Source organism: Myxine glutinosa, chromosome 4 (assembly GCF_964187855.1).
Source record: "Myxine glutinosa chromosome 4, kmMyxGlut1.1, whole genome shotgun sequence".
Classification (NCBI taxonomy): domain Eukaryota; kingdom Metazoa; phylum Chordata; class Myxini; order Myxiniformes; family Myxinidae; genus Myxine; species Myxine glutinosa.
In genome coordinates, this window is record NC_136264.1 from 137,327,345 (window position 1) to 137,344,518 (window position 17,174).

General features: G+C 48.7%; 1 protein-coding gene across 1 annotated transcript in view; it reads left to right on the forward strand.

Moving 5' to 3' along the window:
• CFAP96 (cilia and flagella associated protein 96) overlaps nt 1–17,174 on the forward strand; it is a 69,475-nt gene that overhangs the window by 49,827 nt on the left and 2,474 nt on the right. Inside the window, 1 exon segment of the mRNA XM_078775310.1 lies at nt 11,615–11,802. Coding sequence (XP_078631436.1) covers nt 11,615–11,802 — 188 coding nt within the window.

Sequence of the window (17,174 nt, forward strand, 5' to 3'; positions counted from 1 at the left end):
TTCTTAATCTATGTCAGTTAAGGCCTCGTTTCCATTAATTATGACTCTTCGTTGCACCAGAATGTGATTATATGGCACCAGTAGTGAGTTTAGGACCTTTCCCATACCTCCTCCCATCTTCTTCCCCGTCTACAACAACAGAGGGGCACGGCGCTGCGCGGGGGGGAGTGTGCGTCCTCCCACCGGCTCGGTTCGCCGCCATCGACAATGCGCTCCAGACGATGCGCTCCAGACCATGCGCTCCACGGGGTTACCACGAAGGGGCTCCTTGTCAGCTCCTCGTCAAGGGCGGAGCCTGGTAAACCCCCCGCACGCACCCAATGAGAAGCAACGTGCCGATTCCATGAGGCGGAGCTAACGAGCCGAGGGCGTGTCACTCCCCGCCGGATATACGCGGCCACGCGCCGGATGTGACGTCAGATGCGCCCCCAGCTGGAGAAAGAAGGACCTGCGAGCGCTGAAACAGATGCGCCTGAGTTTGGAGAGGCCTGAGAAAGACCCGCCTGAGAAAGAACGTCACCTCTGAGCGCTGCGACGAGACCTCCCCGCATCTCTGGACCGAACCGTGTTGATCCTGCCCCGAGCCCAGGTGCACCTGGAGCCATCGCTACCTTGCCTTTCCTAGCCATCAATCCCCGTGTGAGTCAGCCTTGTCCCGTTTACCTGTCGTCTGTCCGGGGATAATATAAGATTGTGTCTAAGTGCTTGTCTTTCTATGTTGTACCTCTCGTCCCTGTAATCTGACCTTCCGTAACGAATATAATCTCCTCCGGAGGTCTTGAGAACCGTATCCCTGGTGTCGTCATTTTATAACCCAGCCGGGTGTCTTCTTTTTCTTATTGAGCCAGCGTAACGCGACTTCGTCAACGTCGAGTATAGTCGGGTAATTTGTGCGGACACGACGGCCATTCCGCTCGGCCCACTTTAACATCAAAGTCGTGTCTGTAACAATATATATATATATATATATATATATATATATATATATATATATATATATATATATATATATAGTTACGGATCTCAACGTCGGCCTTCTCCCCTTACCAAGGGGGGTTTAGCCCCTTGTCTGTCACTGACCGATGTGAGTCCTCGAAGCTACAACGTCCTTCCCGGACCGACGGTAGGTAGGGTTTGTTAGGCCTAGGGGTTCGCTACGTACCTAATTACTACTGCCAGCCGGGAACGAGGGAATAACTTCTGCTCGAACCACGGTTCTAGATGGTATTTGCCGAGCGGGTTAGCAGTCTGAAGTTCGAGCCATTCGCAAAGACTAAACCCGATTATAAAGTGTTGGCCGAAATCGCACCAGAGGTATTCAATGGGCGAAATCACAAAGATGATCGGATGTGAATGAAAACCCAAGAATAAGGGGGAACAGCTTTTTATTATTATTATTTACACAACCAAAGAAACCAAAGGAGAAGGAAAGAAACGAAACTAACTTACAGAAGAAGAAGAAGAAGACACAGTGCAATCCTTAAAACAAGCTTAACTTATACCCCAGACAACACAGAGGACAGATGACGAGCAGACTCACACGAATGGGGTAGATGGATGCCAGGGATCGATGGCATGGGATGGCAGCAAGGGTGGGTCCAGGCAGGAGGAACGGCTTGGGGCCTCAGGACTCAGCGGGACGCAGCTCCGCGGCTGCGTCGTCGCAGCGTGGGCTCAGCTTGGTAACTCCTTCAATCGACACAGCTTCAGCACAACTTGTAATTCCTTTGACCAGCCCAGCTCCAGCTCACGTCCTTGCCTTGGAACTTGACTCCAGCCTGAACCTTGGAACTTCAAAGGCTCTCAGCCTGAACCTTCTCAACTCAGCCTTTGAACGCCAGCTTCGTCTCCCTCTGAACTCTTGGTTCGTGCTCCCTCACTCATCTGATGAAGCAGTCCCTCTCTCCTCGTTTTATGAGGCGAGTCGCGATCAAGCCGCCGGCCTCCAGGACACGCCTATCGGTCCATCACCTCGGCTCGGGTTGGCCGGCGAGGACTCACTGGCTCCACCTCCTGACGAGCGGCTGACAGAGCCATACCTTGGTTCTCGATCTTTAGCCAACCTCGTGTTCAATGGCGGCCCCCATGCGGAAAAGAAGAGCATCCGCTCCCATTTGCATGGCGATCGCTGTCGCAAAAATGAAGGGGTTGAAGGGGGCCTGTCTTATTTGATTCGATGCAACGCAAATGAACTAGTGGAAAACAGAGCCTTATACTGAACACAGAATAAAGAAATAACTATTTAGAAGGTCCTATGATGGCCTACGTGTGTGCGATGGACTAACTAAAGGACGACCTTTGATCTTTACATGAATGGAGGTATTTACAGGAATCATTACATTATTTACAATGGGGGTATATTTACAATGAATTACACACACAGTGCACGGTTTCCCAAATCCATTACACTGCCCCCTTCTTCCTCCAGGCACGTCCCGGGCCGATAAAACTTTAACTTCATGTGGCACGTAGGTGTAACACCCTCTACTATTAATCTGACCCTGAGTGTGACAGTTTTAAAACACAAATAAGTATGTCCCCCTGTTGCGTTGCACCCTACCTAACAGCTTCACACCCACAGAATAACCGAATTACGGAATGGTTTTCAAACTACAGATGAACGGTGGGGAGCATTATGTACAAGTTACACTATTTCATTATTTACAAAACACAACCCAGGACCTGTCATTTTCTTTTTCAGGAGACACAAAAAGAAAATCCTGTGGGAAGGAGGATAGAGACAGCATGCACTGCATCGACACACCAGCACCAATAAACACCAAAGCACCATAAAGCACCAATCAGTGCTCATTTCACACATGTCATCACATTTCAATAATAAACAACACACTGATGACTCGCTTCTCAGCTCCTGCTCTGCTGGCCGATGTTTCTTGATGTTGTCTTTCTTCGTGTTGTTCTGGCTTGCTGCCTATTTGCAAAGATAATAAATAAAAAATAAAAAAGCACTAACCGTGTCCATTTTTATTTATGGCCCACAGGGGCCAGCTATGGGTGGTTCACCTGTAGGCTTGGTGCCACCTCACCGAGGTCCGCAAGCAAGATCTTCCTTTGGCCAACCTGGCCGGTCCCAGCAGAGGGGCCATGCCACACAACATGTGGTCCATAAGTGGTGCTTGGCCACAGTACTGTGGTCCATATGGTGGTGCTCGGCCACAACAACGTGGTCCATAAAGTGGTGCATCGATGCAGGCAGCTAGATGTGGGGATCCGGGCACACAGACGTGGCCTCCCGCACGCTCCCCCTCAGTGCCCAGAGAGCACGATCCATGGGTCGGGGAAGGAAGACAAAGTGGCAGCGTTAGCGAGGGGTAAGGTCACAAGGGTACACATCAACAAAGGTAATGCAAGGTGAGGTGCGCACAGGGAGCGAAGTGAGAAAGCTCGACCCTACCGTACGCCACCCCCCCACCCCCCCGTCACCTACTCTACCCTTGCCCTTACCCCATATTTACAAAACAAGTTACAATTAGTCTCTAGCGCCACGTCTTCCCCATATCTCCCCTAATACCAAATTCGTCACAATCCCTCTAACCAAATTTGCCATCATCCAAATTCCTCATCAATTCCTCATAAGGAGGAAGAGATGGAACATCAGCACAATGTCACACCCACGTCATGATGCGTCTCACATTTCCAAAACATCTGCACAAAAATAAAACAACAAACCATGGCACGGTGTGGAGTTCTGTCACCTCAGGTGAGTGGATGTAGATGGTGCGAGGAGATTTCAATCCTAACTACTTCCTAAATGACATTAACACACTTTACACTACCCGGGGTCTTTCCCTGCCAATCCATTGGCTATCTTACACTCTATGCGGTTTTAAGAACCAATTCCCAATGACCAAACTGTGGTGCTATCAATTTGGGGTCTCACTCCCCCGATTCAACTCCCTGTACCTTTGCACAATTTCAGGACTGGGTTGTGTGGCTCCCAAAGCAGGTCTACCCACCTGCACACCTCCGCCACTGCAGTTGCCTCTAAGCTTACCTGCTCCTTACCCTAACCTATCTACCTGGGGAAGATAGGTTCGGGTAAGGTGTGGCTCGGTGATCCGTTTACCCATTACCCTAACCTCTGGCGCTCTCCCCTCTCGGTGCCCTCTCTGGCACTGGGCTACCCGGGTCCATCCTCCGGATCCTCGGGCCCCACTGAACAACTCTACTGGCTCCCAGAGCCCACCTGTGGCCTCACCTGGCCGACATCCTCACAGTGACAGAGTGCCCATTCAACTACACACACTAACAGGCCACACGCCCAGCCATTTCCACGTCACTAATGCACCCATCCAAACACCATTCTTCCACACGCACCACAGATGCCAATATCCAACCACAATTTACCTATACCCTCTACCTAACTCTTAAACTACCCTCCCCGGGTATTCGTGATGGGGGTCCATCCTCCCCATACACTCTCTTCGCACCAACCACTCCACTCCACATTTTCCACCATACTCACTCCACACCATCCATTCCACACTTCATGTATTCCATACCATTTATTCAACCATTCTCCATACACCTGTTCACTCACTTGCACACCTGTGCTCACACACCTGGTGCCACCTGCATCCTCCTTCCTCCCAGGCTTCTTCATTCACTCAATACAATGCACAATCACAATTATTCCTCATACACTGCTCCATACACTTCCACGCTCAATACAACCCACAATCGCACTTTTCACCATACACTTCTAACTCTCCAAACCATTGCCTCAGGCACCCAAATTCTCCCACGCTCATACACACATCTCTCCCGAGCATTGCCCCTCAATTCCTCATTTGCTCAACATGCTCACCCGCAAAAAAACTTCCATACCAATCCTCATTTAATACTCTCACCAGCACGCACAACGGCATCATCTAAACTACCTGGTATCCTTCTAACTTGGTGCTCCCCGTCTTCCCTTTAAACGAAGCACATACCACGTCATTAACAACCATTCTAACCTCTCTACATCCCCGACTACCTGTACAATGTCGCTACTTACCTCTACAGTTACCTATGGTCATTTCTCTAGATCCCTATACATTATCCAAACCCTCCCTCGGCGAGCTTACACTGCCAAAACCCCATAACTAATGCTCATGTGCCCGGGGTTGTGAGGGATGGCAGAGTTGCCATCCCACCACATCGGGCATCTCCCACTATCAATTTTGCCCATCAAATTCCAATTCTTGCCAATCCAAAATTTGCCAATCACCTGCCAATCATATTTGCCAATCATCTTACCCATCAAATTTTCCCAATCACAAATTCCCTATCCCTACCAAATGTCCATAAACTTGAGCCTCGGTGCGTCTTTACATTCGCAAAGCTCGGCTTCGCCAAGCCGAGCAATGAACGCGGGTGGTTTGTTTCCTGCAGTTGGATCCGTCCGGCACTCGGTTCAGGGGAGGGGGTTCGCTCGGGCCGAGATCCCAAGGTCCACCTCGGCGCGGAGCCTTTCGGTCTCCCGCCCGATGGCCCGATCTCGCCCGGCCGGAACGCCGCAACCACAAGGGGTCGCCGTGCCGACCCTTCCTACCTGCCCTCGAACCGGGCCGCCCGCGCCGCTTAGCAGAGCGCAGATGCGACCGTTCAGGGCAAGGCCCAGTGCGGATCGCGCATGGCGGTTCTTTTGAAACCGCCGTGGTTACGATCCCCGCCGGTTCCCGCAGCACCCAAAGCCTGGCACGAACCGAGGGATCGCGTCGGCTAACCGTCGGTCTAACCGCTATCCCGTTTAACATCGATGCTTCTTGCATGCTCACACCACGCGTTCCGTTCCTTATTCACACATCCAGGTGTCTCCATACACTTCGTCATTGCACCTCCTCTTACACACCACCCAGGTACACTCATTCCGCTCACAGACTTCGTCACACACCTGACCACCGCACACCTTGGCACACACTCGTCGTTCGCACACCTCATCAACACACCTCTTCACGCCCACTCCTCGGTCACATCCTCTGTGACAACCATGGGTGTGCACTCTTCTGCACACCCGATCACGCGCTTCAATGTGCCCTCTCGCACTCGCGCCACCACCAACTCAGGTGTACATTCCCACACTCGCTCAATCATTCCAGGTGTGCATTCTTCCATTCCAGGTGTGCATTCCTTCTCACCTGCCACAACCAACTCGTACTCCGTGTCACTCTCACCACCACACTCTGTCGTGCATTCACTCTCACTCTTGGCAACGCACTCACTCCTCAGCACACACTTCTTCCTCACACACACCCCCGTTCCACACCTTTCTCACACACCTTCTTGCGCACTCTCTCCCGGTACATACTCCGTACCACTCATGGGGGTGCATTCTTGCACACACCCGATCACCGCCGCACACCCTGGCTCACAAATACCTTCCGCACTCCCCATAGTCAGACATCCTTGCACACCTCCTCTTTCCACACACTCTGCACCTGTCGCACACCTTGCCAGCGGCCTCTCACGAACGCCCGGGTCCAAACCAACACCCAAGCCCACTGAATCTCCCCTCACACCATATACATTTCTGATTATATCGCCACTCACCTCGGCACCTCGTCTTCGCTCCTCCTCCGCCACCTGCAAACTCTTTATTTGGTCAGTAAGCACATCATCACGATTTGAGCACAGACCTTGTACATAATCCATCACTTCCTCCTTTATCTCCCTCTTAGTTTCCCTCTGTCTCTTCTTAATTTCACTTACCCCCTCTTCCACTTCCTCTAATTTTTGTTTCACCTCTTTTATTTCCCAGTGCGCCCCCTCAATTTCTTCCTCTAATGCCACCTTGGTCGTTTCTATGTGCGTCCTTACTTCCCGTTCTTTTGTCTCCATTGCCTCTGTCACCTCGTCCAACCTCTTTGTCAACCCCTCGTGTACCATCTGACATTCCCTCTTCGTCGCTATAAGTTCTTATTTTATTTCCTCTGGGTCGCCTTCAACCCCCCGATTACCACCGTGTTCTTTTCCACTTGCTCCCCCAATTCCTTTTGTCCCACCGTCAACTGTTCTACTCCCCGTGTCAGGTCTTCTATGCCCCCCTGTAACCTAGCCGTACTATTTCTCACCTCTTTCTCCATACGCTCCTCACCCCGCTTCACCTCTTCGCGTACCCCCGCGACCTCTTCGCCCACACCTCGCCTTATCTCCTCCCCCATCTCTCCCATCTCTTTGGTAGATGCCGCCCTCATCTGTTCCAAATCATTCCTCTGGGCATCCAATTTACCTTCCAACCCGATTTTCACCTCCTCTATCTGATTCCCCATCTGTTTAATTTCCCGGGCGGATTGCTCCCCTATTTCCCTCAATTTGCCTTCCATAGTGTTTCTAACCCCCCTAACCCATTCTTCACCCCTTCCATTTGGTTCTCCTGGGTGGCCATTCTATTTTCCAACTCCGTTAACCCATCCTTCATTTCCCCAATTTGATTACCCACGTCTTTCAGTTGGCCCCCCAATTTACCTTCTAGCCCTTCCAACCTGTTGTCTAACCTCTCAAATTTATTGTCTAACCCCTCAAATTTATTGTCCAACCCCTCAAATTTATTGTCTAACCCCTCAAATTTGTTGTCTAACCCCTCAATTTTGTTGTCTAACCCCTCAAATTTGGCTTATAGCCCCCCGATTTTGCCGTCGAGCCCCCCTATTTGGCTTCCCATATCATTCAATTCCCCAATTTGATTGCCCAACCGTTCACTGGTACCCCTCGCTTCGTCCCTCATTCTGCTTTCCATCCCTTCAATTTAGTTTCCCATCTGCTCCCTGTTCTTTTCCATGTCTTCACCCGACTTGACCATAAAGGCCCTTATTTGCTCCATAAATAGGCCCCAGTCCATCGGTGCCGCGGGCGTGGCTGCCGCGGTCACGTGCGCGGCACCACTTGGTGCTGCTGCCACCTCGTGCACGAGGCCGCCATCTTGTGCACCTGAAACCTCCGCTACCCAATGCGTATTGCCTTCCTCCTCCATGATTCCCACCTTTTGTGGTCCTGGGCTGCTTCTAACTCCTCTTCTAACTCCCCTACCGGCATCCGGTCGCCTTGATTATCCATGGCACGATTTTAATTTGGATTTAAAAAAATAAAATTTCGGCCACTCGTAATTTTTGACCGAATTTTTTTTTTAGATGTAAAGAATTTGGTTCGGGTCCAAATCCCAACTCCTGACACCAATTGTTACGGATCTCAACGTCGGCCTTCTCCCCTTACCAAGGGGGGGTTAGCCAAGGTTAGCCTTGGTCAGCCTCTCCCCTTACCAAGGTTAGCCTTGTCTGTCACTGACCGACGTGAGTCCTCGAAGCTACAACGTCCTTCCCGGACCGACGGTAGGTAGGGTTTGTTAGGCCTAGGGGTTCGCTACGTACCTAATTACTACCGCCAGCCGGGAACGAGGGAATAACTTCTGCTCGAACCACGGTTCTAGATGGTATTTGCCGAGCGGGTTAGCAGTCCGAAGTTCGAGCCAGTAGCAAAGACTAAACCCGATTATAAAGTGTTGGCCGAAATCGCACCACAGGTACTCAATGGGGGAAATCACAAAGACGATCGGATGTGAATGAAAACCCAAGAATAAGGGGGAACAGCTTTTTATTATTATTATTTACACAACCAAAGAAACCAAAGGAGAATGAAAGAAACGAAAGTAACTTACAGAAGAAGAAGAAGACACAGTGCAATCCTTAAAACAAGCTTAACTTATACCCCAGACAACACAGAGGACAGACGACAAGCAGACTTACACGAATGGGGTAGATGGATGCCAGGGATCGATGGCATGGGATGGCAGCAAGGGTGGGTCCAGGCAGGAGGAACGGCTTGGGGCCTCGGGACTCAGCGGGACGCAGCTCCGCGGCTGCGTCGTCGCAGCGTGGGCTCAGCTTGGTAACTCCTTCAATCGACACAGCTTCAGCACAGCTTGTAATTCCTTTGACCAGCCCAGCTCCAGCTCACGTCCTTTCCTTGGAACTTGACTCCAGCCTGAACCTTGGAACTTCAAAGTCTCTCAGCCTGAACCTTCTCAACTCAGCCTTTGAATGCCAGCTTCGTCTCCCTCTGAACTCTTGGTTCGTGCTCTCTCACTCATCTGATGAAGCAGTCCCTCTCTCCTCGTTTTATGAGGCGAGTCGCGATCAAGCCGCCGTCCTCCAGGACACGCCTATCGGTCCCTCACTTCGGCTCGGGTTGGCCGGCGAGGACTCACTGGCTCCACCTCCTGACGAGCGGCTGACAGAGCCATACCTTGGTTCTCGATCTTTAGCCAACCTCGTGGTCAATGGCGGCCCCCATGCGGAAAAGAAGAGCATCTGCTCCCATTTGCATGGCGATCGCTGTCGCAAAAATGAAGGGGTTGAAGGGGGCCTGTCTTATTTGATTCGATGCAACGCAAATGAACTAGTGGAAAACAGAGCCTTATACTGAACACAGAATAAAGAAATAACTATTTAGAAGGTCCTATGATGGCCTACGTATGTGTGATGGACTAACTAAAGGACGACCTTTGATCTTTACATGAATGGAGGTATTTACAGGAATCATTACATTATTTACAATGGGGGTATATTTACAATGAATTACATACACAGTGCTCGGTTTCCCCAATCCGTTACAATATATATATATATATATATATATATATATATATATATATATATATATATATATATATATATATATATATCCTTAAAATTAATTTGCAGCACAATACCCTGCGCACCAATAAACTTTAATTTAGAAGTCCTCAGGTTCTAAGATCCCCCCTCCTGATAAACACATGTCGTGCCGGTCATGAGTGATGGTTTTACATTTTGAGTTTTAAAATCCCAATGTTGAGCCTAAATTGTGCTCAGGGTCCGATTCCCACTCCTGACATCAATTGTCACATCTTGTTATTGTTATAATACTATGACATCCGTTTTGAGGAACTTTGACACAGAAGGAGGCAGTTAGGCCAATAAAAGCCTTTGATATTATTGCCAACTTATGGTTGTTTGTCCGTGCTCTATCCTTTTGAGTTCTGAGCATCAAGCAAGGAAGCAGCACCTACTTGGTCAGGGATCGAACCAGGTTCAGGGATTTTTTTTTTGACTCGGTCAGGGATTTTTACGTTTTTGGTATGACTCGGTCATGGATTGAAACGTCAAAATCCCAAATACAGAGCGAATTAACGTTCTAACCGCATTTCGCCATCGAGGCTGGTTAAAGCTAATTGTTGCTGAAAATCTGTGCAAATGATTGCTGTGCATAGCTGATGAGAAGTCCTCACAGTAATCCGTTCCATTAGTAGGCCGCGCAAGTTTATTCTGTGACCTCATGTCTGACAATGGTTATCACCCTGATGTAGTGCCAGATAAATGGATAGAGTAAAGGCTCTGAGGGTACTTTCTCAAGAGGATTGCACAAAGAATTTGCACAGCAATAGGTGTTGCTAATTGTCCTGGTTAAAGGTCACATCAGAAGGAGGAAAAAGGAGATGGAAGAAAGGAGTAAAGTGACTTGGTGAAGTTAAGCTTACTGATATACCATACTCTGTGTCACAGTTTCTTGGCTGAAGTTCAAGCTGGGCAATTTGCTATCTCTCTCCCAAAAATAGTTAGGGCAGGGATTTGGAATTTGGACATGGTGCCGGGGATAGCTCACCTAATTTTTGCAAAGGACACCATGTGATATTTAACGTACAACAACTAATGCCAGCAGATGGGGCACCAGTTTAACATCTATGCGATGGACGGTACCTGGTACACACATTGATGAATCATCCTGCCTGTGAAACACAGCGGTGACTGTTTATAGCTGGGTCAGGATTCAAACCCAAGCTGGTCAGCTAAGAGGCGTGTGTGAGTACCTCTCGGCCATCCTGTCAGCCTGGTGAACTTAAATAAAGAAATTAAGTTTACTTGTGGCAGAAACTTAGGCTGGAAAGGGTGGAAATGCGAATGGTTCGGTGGATGTGCGGAGTATCGTTGAGAGAGAGGAAGACAAATGATGAATTGCGAAAGATGATGGGAATAGAGCCTGTGATTGATGCTGTGAAGAGGAACAGGTTGAGATGGTTTGGTCATGTGTTGAGGAAGGATGAAAGTGACTGGTTGAGAAGAGTGATGGAAATGAATGTAGGAGGAAGTAGAGGACGGGGAAGACCGAGAAAGACTTGGCTAAAGATGGTGGAAGAAGAAATGCGGGCAAGGGGGTTAACAAGGAGAGATGCAGAAAATAGGGCAAGATGGAGAAGATTGTCATGGGGACCGCAAGGCTAACCCCCGCTCTAGCAGGGAAAATGGCCTTAAAATGCCTGTTGTTGTTGTTGTGTTGTTGTTGTTGTTGTGGTATTTATGTATTGTTATCATAAATCACATAAATAGGATACACTTACCAACACTGTAGTTGATGGCGTTATAGCAAGTGTTTTTCATATAATGTGCAATTACATGGTAAGACGCACAAACAGCACTATGCCAATGTTAACGTTATATTAGCAGATGGGAGGTTTGGGACTCCAACCGTGACGTTTCCAATGAAGTGGTCTTTGTGACGCAGCTGATGTTGCAATGTACTTTTGGTGATTTGTACTTGGAGGTGATGCCATTGTTGGTTCCTTCTTATCCCCTGACAGAAAGAGCTGAAGACCCACCATAAGCTGCTCAGAGGCCCTGCCTTCCAGCTTAGTGTGTACCCACAGATGACCTTTGACTGTAATCCTTATTAATCAGAGAAACCACTTCCACAATTGAAGTTGAAACGCAAGGAGGTCAAGAAGAAAGCGGTTGTTCCTTTCATACCGAGTTCTCCTGCGAAAAAGGTGTCGAGTGTTTCATGATCTTTTATCAATTTCCCTCTTTTCCTCGTTATCACCTTTGACTCTTCCCTTCTCCTATCAATATGAAACCATGTCCAACCAATGATAAGTCGACTCGTTATTGCAATGACAATGGCGGTTTAATCCCACGACTTTTTGCTGCTTTGCATGTGTATAAACACAAAACACATCAAAGGGGCAGTAACTGTGATCCTCGTGCGAATAAACGCAGTAGCAGAGTGTCACGTGACCTGGAATATCGTTCTCATCTTCATCAAAATTCCTTCTTCAAATGATGGGATGGACATTACTTACAAAAATACAATTTAACTCCATCGTCCTTTTGCATAAATCATCAGAAAAATAAAAAGCTAGTGTCAGGTAAGTGATAAAGATAATTTGTCATCAAGCACTGACTTCTCATTTCACAAGGGCAAAAGCTGAATTTGGAATGCTTAGACACGCCACATTGGGCACATGGGTAATCAATTACTGTTATGGCAAGAATAGCTCGTCTGGCACCAATGTAAAGTCAATAGTGATCCTGAACATTACTAGATCATTCAGAAAACACCTTGCCCCACGTAGTCTTGAAAAAAGGGACATTGGAAGGGTCTTTTAAACTCTTGCTTTGTGTTTCTGAGCACAATATGGTATATATTTCCTTTGAGCCTCCATTTTGTGGGAATATCGATATTTAAGTATATAATGCAATTGAACCACCTTTAGAGGCCATTTTTCCCCACAGAGCGGGGGTTGGCCTTTTTCAGGCACAGTTGTCCCCTTTTTGAAGCAATGTTTTATGGCCGGATGCCCTTCCTACATTTATCAAACAAACAAATCAAAACAAACAAGCAAACAAAGTATATAAAAAGGGGAGCGGTCGACAAGATGGGGAGAGAAGGGGAGGAAGCATACAAACACAACATTTGAGGGCAGGGACATCGGGAGATGTTTTTGGAGGGAGAGGGCCTGGGGGGAGGCAGGATAGGTATAAAACGCAAGGACACCAAGGACTTCCAAGAAATAAGTCAAAAGTCACCTCAAAAAAGTGGATTTGGGGTGAAATTAGCGGGGGTAGAAAAGATCAAGGTTTTGGATTTTTTTTAATTTTTTTTATTTTTTTGTATACAAGATCGAGGCTCGTGAAAGAGCTAACATTAATCACACAAAAAGACAAACCGACACACAAAACACAAAAAACAAGGGGAGCGGCAGACAAGATGGGGAGAGAGGGGGAAGGACACAAACACAACATTTGAGAGCAGGGACATCGGGAGGACTTGGGGGGAGGTGGGAGAGGAATAAAACATATGAACACTGCAAGGACTCTGGGGTGAATTACCGGGGGTAGAAAAGATCAAGGTTTTCGATGGGGGAAGATAAGAGATGGTGGTGAACAGCTGTTTTAAAGACCTGGAGGGAGGAGTGGGATTGAAGGGAGTGGGGGAGTTTGTTCCAGAGGCGGGAGAAAAGGGGAATGAAAGAGTGAAGGTGAGCAGAGAGCCTAGACTTTGGCAGTTTAACCATAAGAGGGTTGCAGGCAGATCTTGTGCGACCTGAAGGAATATTGGGGGGACAGAGCACAGAGAGAGCTGGGGGAGCAAGGCCGGAGAGGAGTCGGTAGAAGACAGAAAGACCACCAACCTGCCTGCGGTGAGTGAGTGAAAGGCCCTCGGAGTTGACTACATCGCAGGAGATTCCAATGATTCTGAAAGCTTTGGCCTCAACAGCGTGAAGCCGAGCAAGGTGTGAGGCAGGAGCACCAGCCCAGAGGGGGGAACAGTATTCCATTGAGCTGCGGATGAAAGCCTTGTATGTGGTGAGGAGCTCAGGTGTGCCAAGGAAGGACTTCGCACTATGGAGGATGCCCAGTCGGCGACTGGCTTTGGAGGCCAGCTTGGAAATGTGGTTTTCCCAAGAAAGATCATGGCAGATAGTGAGACCCAAAAGCTTGAGCGACAGAACTTCTTGGAGAGGATTGTTGAGAAAGTAGATGGGAGGGTTGTCCAGTCGGTCCTTTCGGAGAGACATTGTAAGAGTGTGAGATTTGTCAGGATTGAAAGACATGTTCCACTTGTTTGACCAGTCTGTGATTTTGTCCAGGTCTGCAGAGAGTGAGGAGGCTGCAGACTGCCGATCTGAGGAATGAGGAATGGAGCGGCAGATAGTGGAGTCATCAGCAAAGAGATAGAGAGGATTTTCCAGAGAGTCGGAGAGATCATTGATGAAGACCAGAAATAGCACAGGGCCCAGAACACTACCTTGGGGAACTCCAGCCAGAACAGGAAGGTAAGATGAGAGAAATCCATTCAGGGCCACACGTTGCCTACGACCAGAGAGGAAATCTGCAAGCCATGAGTGGAGATTTCCCTGAATACCATAGGAGGTGAGTTTGGTGAGCAGAGCTGGGTGCCAGACCGTATCGAAGGCACGTGATATGTCAAGTGAGACAGCTCTGATTTCCTGTTTGGCATTGAGGACATCCATCCATTGTTGAGACAGCAGAAGCAACATGTCCAGAGTAGAATGACCTGGTCTGAATCCAAATTGATGATCAGAAATCAAGCCATTGGAGAAGAGGAAGGATTTGATATCTGAAGCAGTGATGGATTCCATGACTTTGCTGATAATTGGGAGAAGGCTGATTGGTCTCAATTTGCTATTTTCTGTTTTTGCACCTTTTTTGTGCAAAGCGGTGATGTTGGCTGATTTCCAAGCAGATGGCAGTTGACCTTGAGCAAAAGAGGGTGAAGAGAACAGAGAGAGGGAGTGAAAGAGCGGAAGAACAGGATTTTAGGACCCGTGGGCTGATGCAGTCAGGTCCAGTTGTCGAATCAGAGTCGAGGGTTGACAGAAACTTTTCCACCTTGTCAGGAGGAAAGGACACGGAATCCAGGAGCAGCTGGGTACAACTGGGTATGGTGGGTACAGAGAGGGATGGGTTTGGGACACAAGATTTAGAGGCAAACACAGAGTTGAGGCATTCAGCTTTTTCACGTGCGGAGTCAGCTGTGTAGCCGTTTGAGGTAAGGGAGGGGATGGAGGGGGAACAAACACCAGAAACAGATTTGACCAGACGCCACCAGGATTTGGAAGAGGGAGACAGATAAGAGAGTTCGGTCTTGAGAACGGAGAGATATTGTTTCCTGGCTCTCCTGAGGGTGGACACACACTTGTTTCGGGCTTTGTGAAAGGAAATGAGATTTCCTTCCGTTGGATTTGCTTTCCAGGAGACGAAGGCAAGTTGTTTCTGGGCAACAGCCTCACCACAAGATTCTGTGTACCATGGACGGGAGGAAGGGTATGACAACTGAAGACGAGATGGGATAAATCTGTGCATGAGAGAGAGCAATTTACTTTGGAAGAATTCCCAGGATGAGTTGATGTCAGAGGCGGTAGAGATGGGAGACCAGTCCAGATGATTGATGGCTGCTTGAAGACCGTGCCAGTTGGCCTGAGTGAAATGCCAGACTCGTCGACGCTGAGCAGGCTCCCTGAGAATGGTCAGAGAGATGTCCACTTTAACAAGCACATGATCAGATGATCCGATTGGAGCAGAAGAAGAGCAGCAGACATTTTCATGGAAGTTTGTCATAACCAAGAGTTTGTTCCAGAGGCAGGAGAAAAGGGGAATGAAAGAGTGAAGGTGAGCAGAGAGCCTAGATTTTATCAGCTTAACCATAAGAGGGTTGCAGGCAGATCTTGTGCAACCTGTAGGAAGATTTGGAGGACAGAGCACAGAGAGAGCTGGGGGAGCAAGGCCGGAGAGGAGTCGGTAGAAGACAGAAAGACCACCAACCTGCCTGCGGTGAGTGAGTGAAAGGCCCTCGGAGTTAGCTTCATCGCAGGAGATTCCAAACGTATTGTCACACAACTCCGATTAACATCAGAGTTGCGGATTGCCGATTACGAGGCTTTAACTCCCGAGGCGGAAGCTCAATAGTGGATTCCAAAATCTAACCGCGTGGAATGGAGGGAAACGGCAAGAGCCCCGCAGCCTTATCGATTAAAACCAAACAGGAAACTGCGTTCAGGTATTATGTACAAGAAAAATAATATGAGGGTTTATTGGGAAGAACAAGACAGGAAAAGCCGGTAATAAATATCCTAATCGGGATCCCGCACACCAGACCTCAATACAAAACGGGGGAATATGAATACGAAAATAAACACGTCTTTGGTTCACAATGTATGCGGAACTCGGGCTTATCTGTCTCGTCATCTTCTTCCCGGCCTGGACGAATCCTCCGTCCGCCTCGCACGCCCCGCTAGGCCCGAGCCAACGCCCTCGCCACCGCACCCGAGGTCCCGCTCCAAGCTCTGAAGCACCATGAGGTCCCACAACAGGACAGCGAGCTCCACCCAGGCTACACCTCAGCCCAACTCGGGTCGGGGTCTCTGAAATGCGCTGCCAGGAATCCAACTGCTTGCAAAGGCGTCCGGTGCTCACTCTCAACTCAACTCAACTCAGGATCTCCACTCGGGATCCAACTCTCCAGACTGCCTCACTCAACTCGTACTGAACTCGACTCGGGTGCACATGAACTCTTAACTGAACTCCACTCACTCGCACTGGGACTCCAACTCGGGTCGGGGCTCTGATCTCATCTGAACTGCCGAAAATGGCGTCCTGCCCTCGCTAATATCTCCGGCCGATGACGTCACATTGGCGCGCTGCTCTGCCAATCAGAGCCTCCCATGATTCGCCGGCTCGTCCAGGTCACGCCCTCTGCGTCACTCCAACTCTCCCCACTCCTGCTCCTCGGTCATAGCACGTGCTATGCGAGGCGGATCGGCCTCTCGGAGGTGTAAATGGTGGCGGCCAATTGTGGCGGTGTTCCAGCCTGATTTCTTCCTAAGTCATGTCAGGGGGGAAAGGCGTCACTTAGTGTTGTACTAAAGGTCCTAACTAATGTTTATGTGGTCTGCAGTGCCATAATAGACAAAGGTTTGACTACTAGGTGAGACATACAAGGGCTCTACTGATTAACCCCTAGACTAACTAATACACGAATCTCCTGGTAGATTCACAATTATACACCTTAACCGACAAAATGCCTAAACATGGACTTATTACAGGAAGTGTTCCTTATCGCGACATCTCGAAGCATGTTACCTACTCAGATCTACTCTGCTCTACATTTTGTTCTTCCAAATTCGTAACAGTATCTTAGTGGACAGTTTGTGTGTGTGTCAAGGACAAATTGCTTAGATTTTGGTGAATATATGGATCTGGACACTAGAATTTTGAGTGATACTTCACCATTGAGAGATAGGGCCTAAACGATATATATAGCACGATATCTCAAAATATTGTGGATAAGCAAAAACAAGTCGATTAGATCTTGTTTTAGATCCGGATGCAGATCCGGCC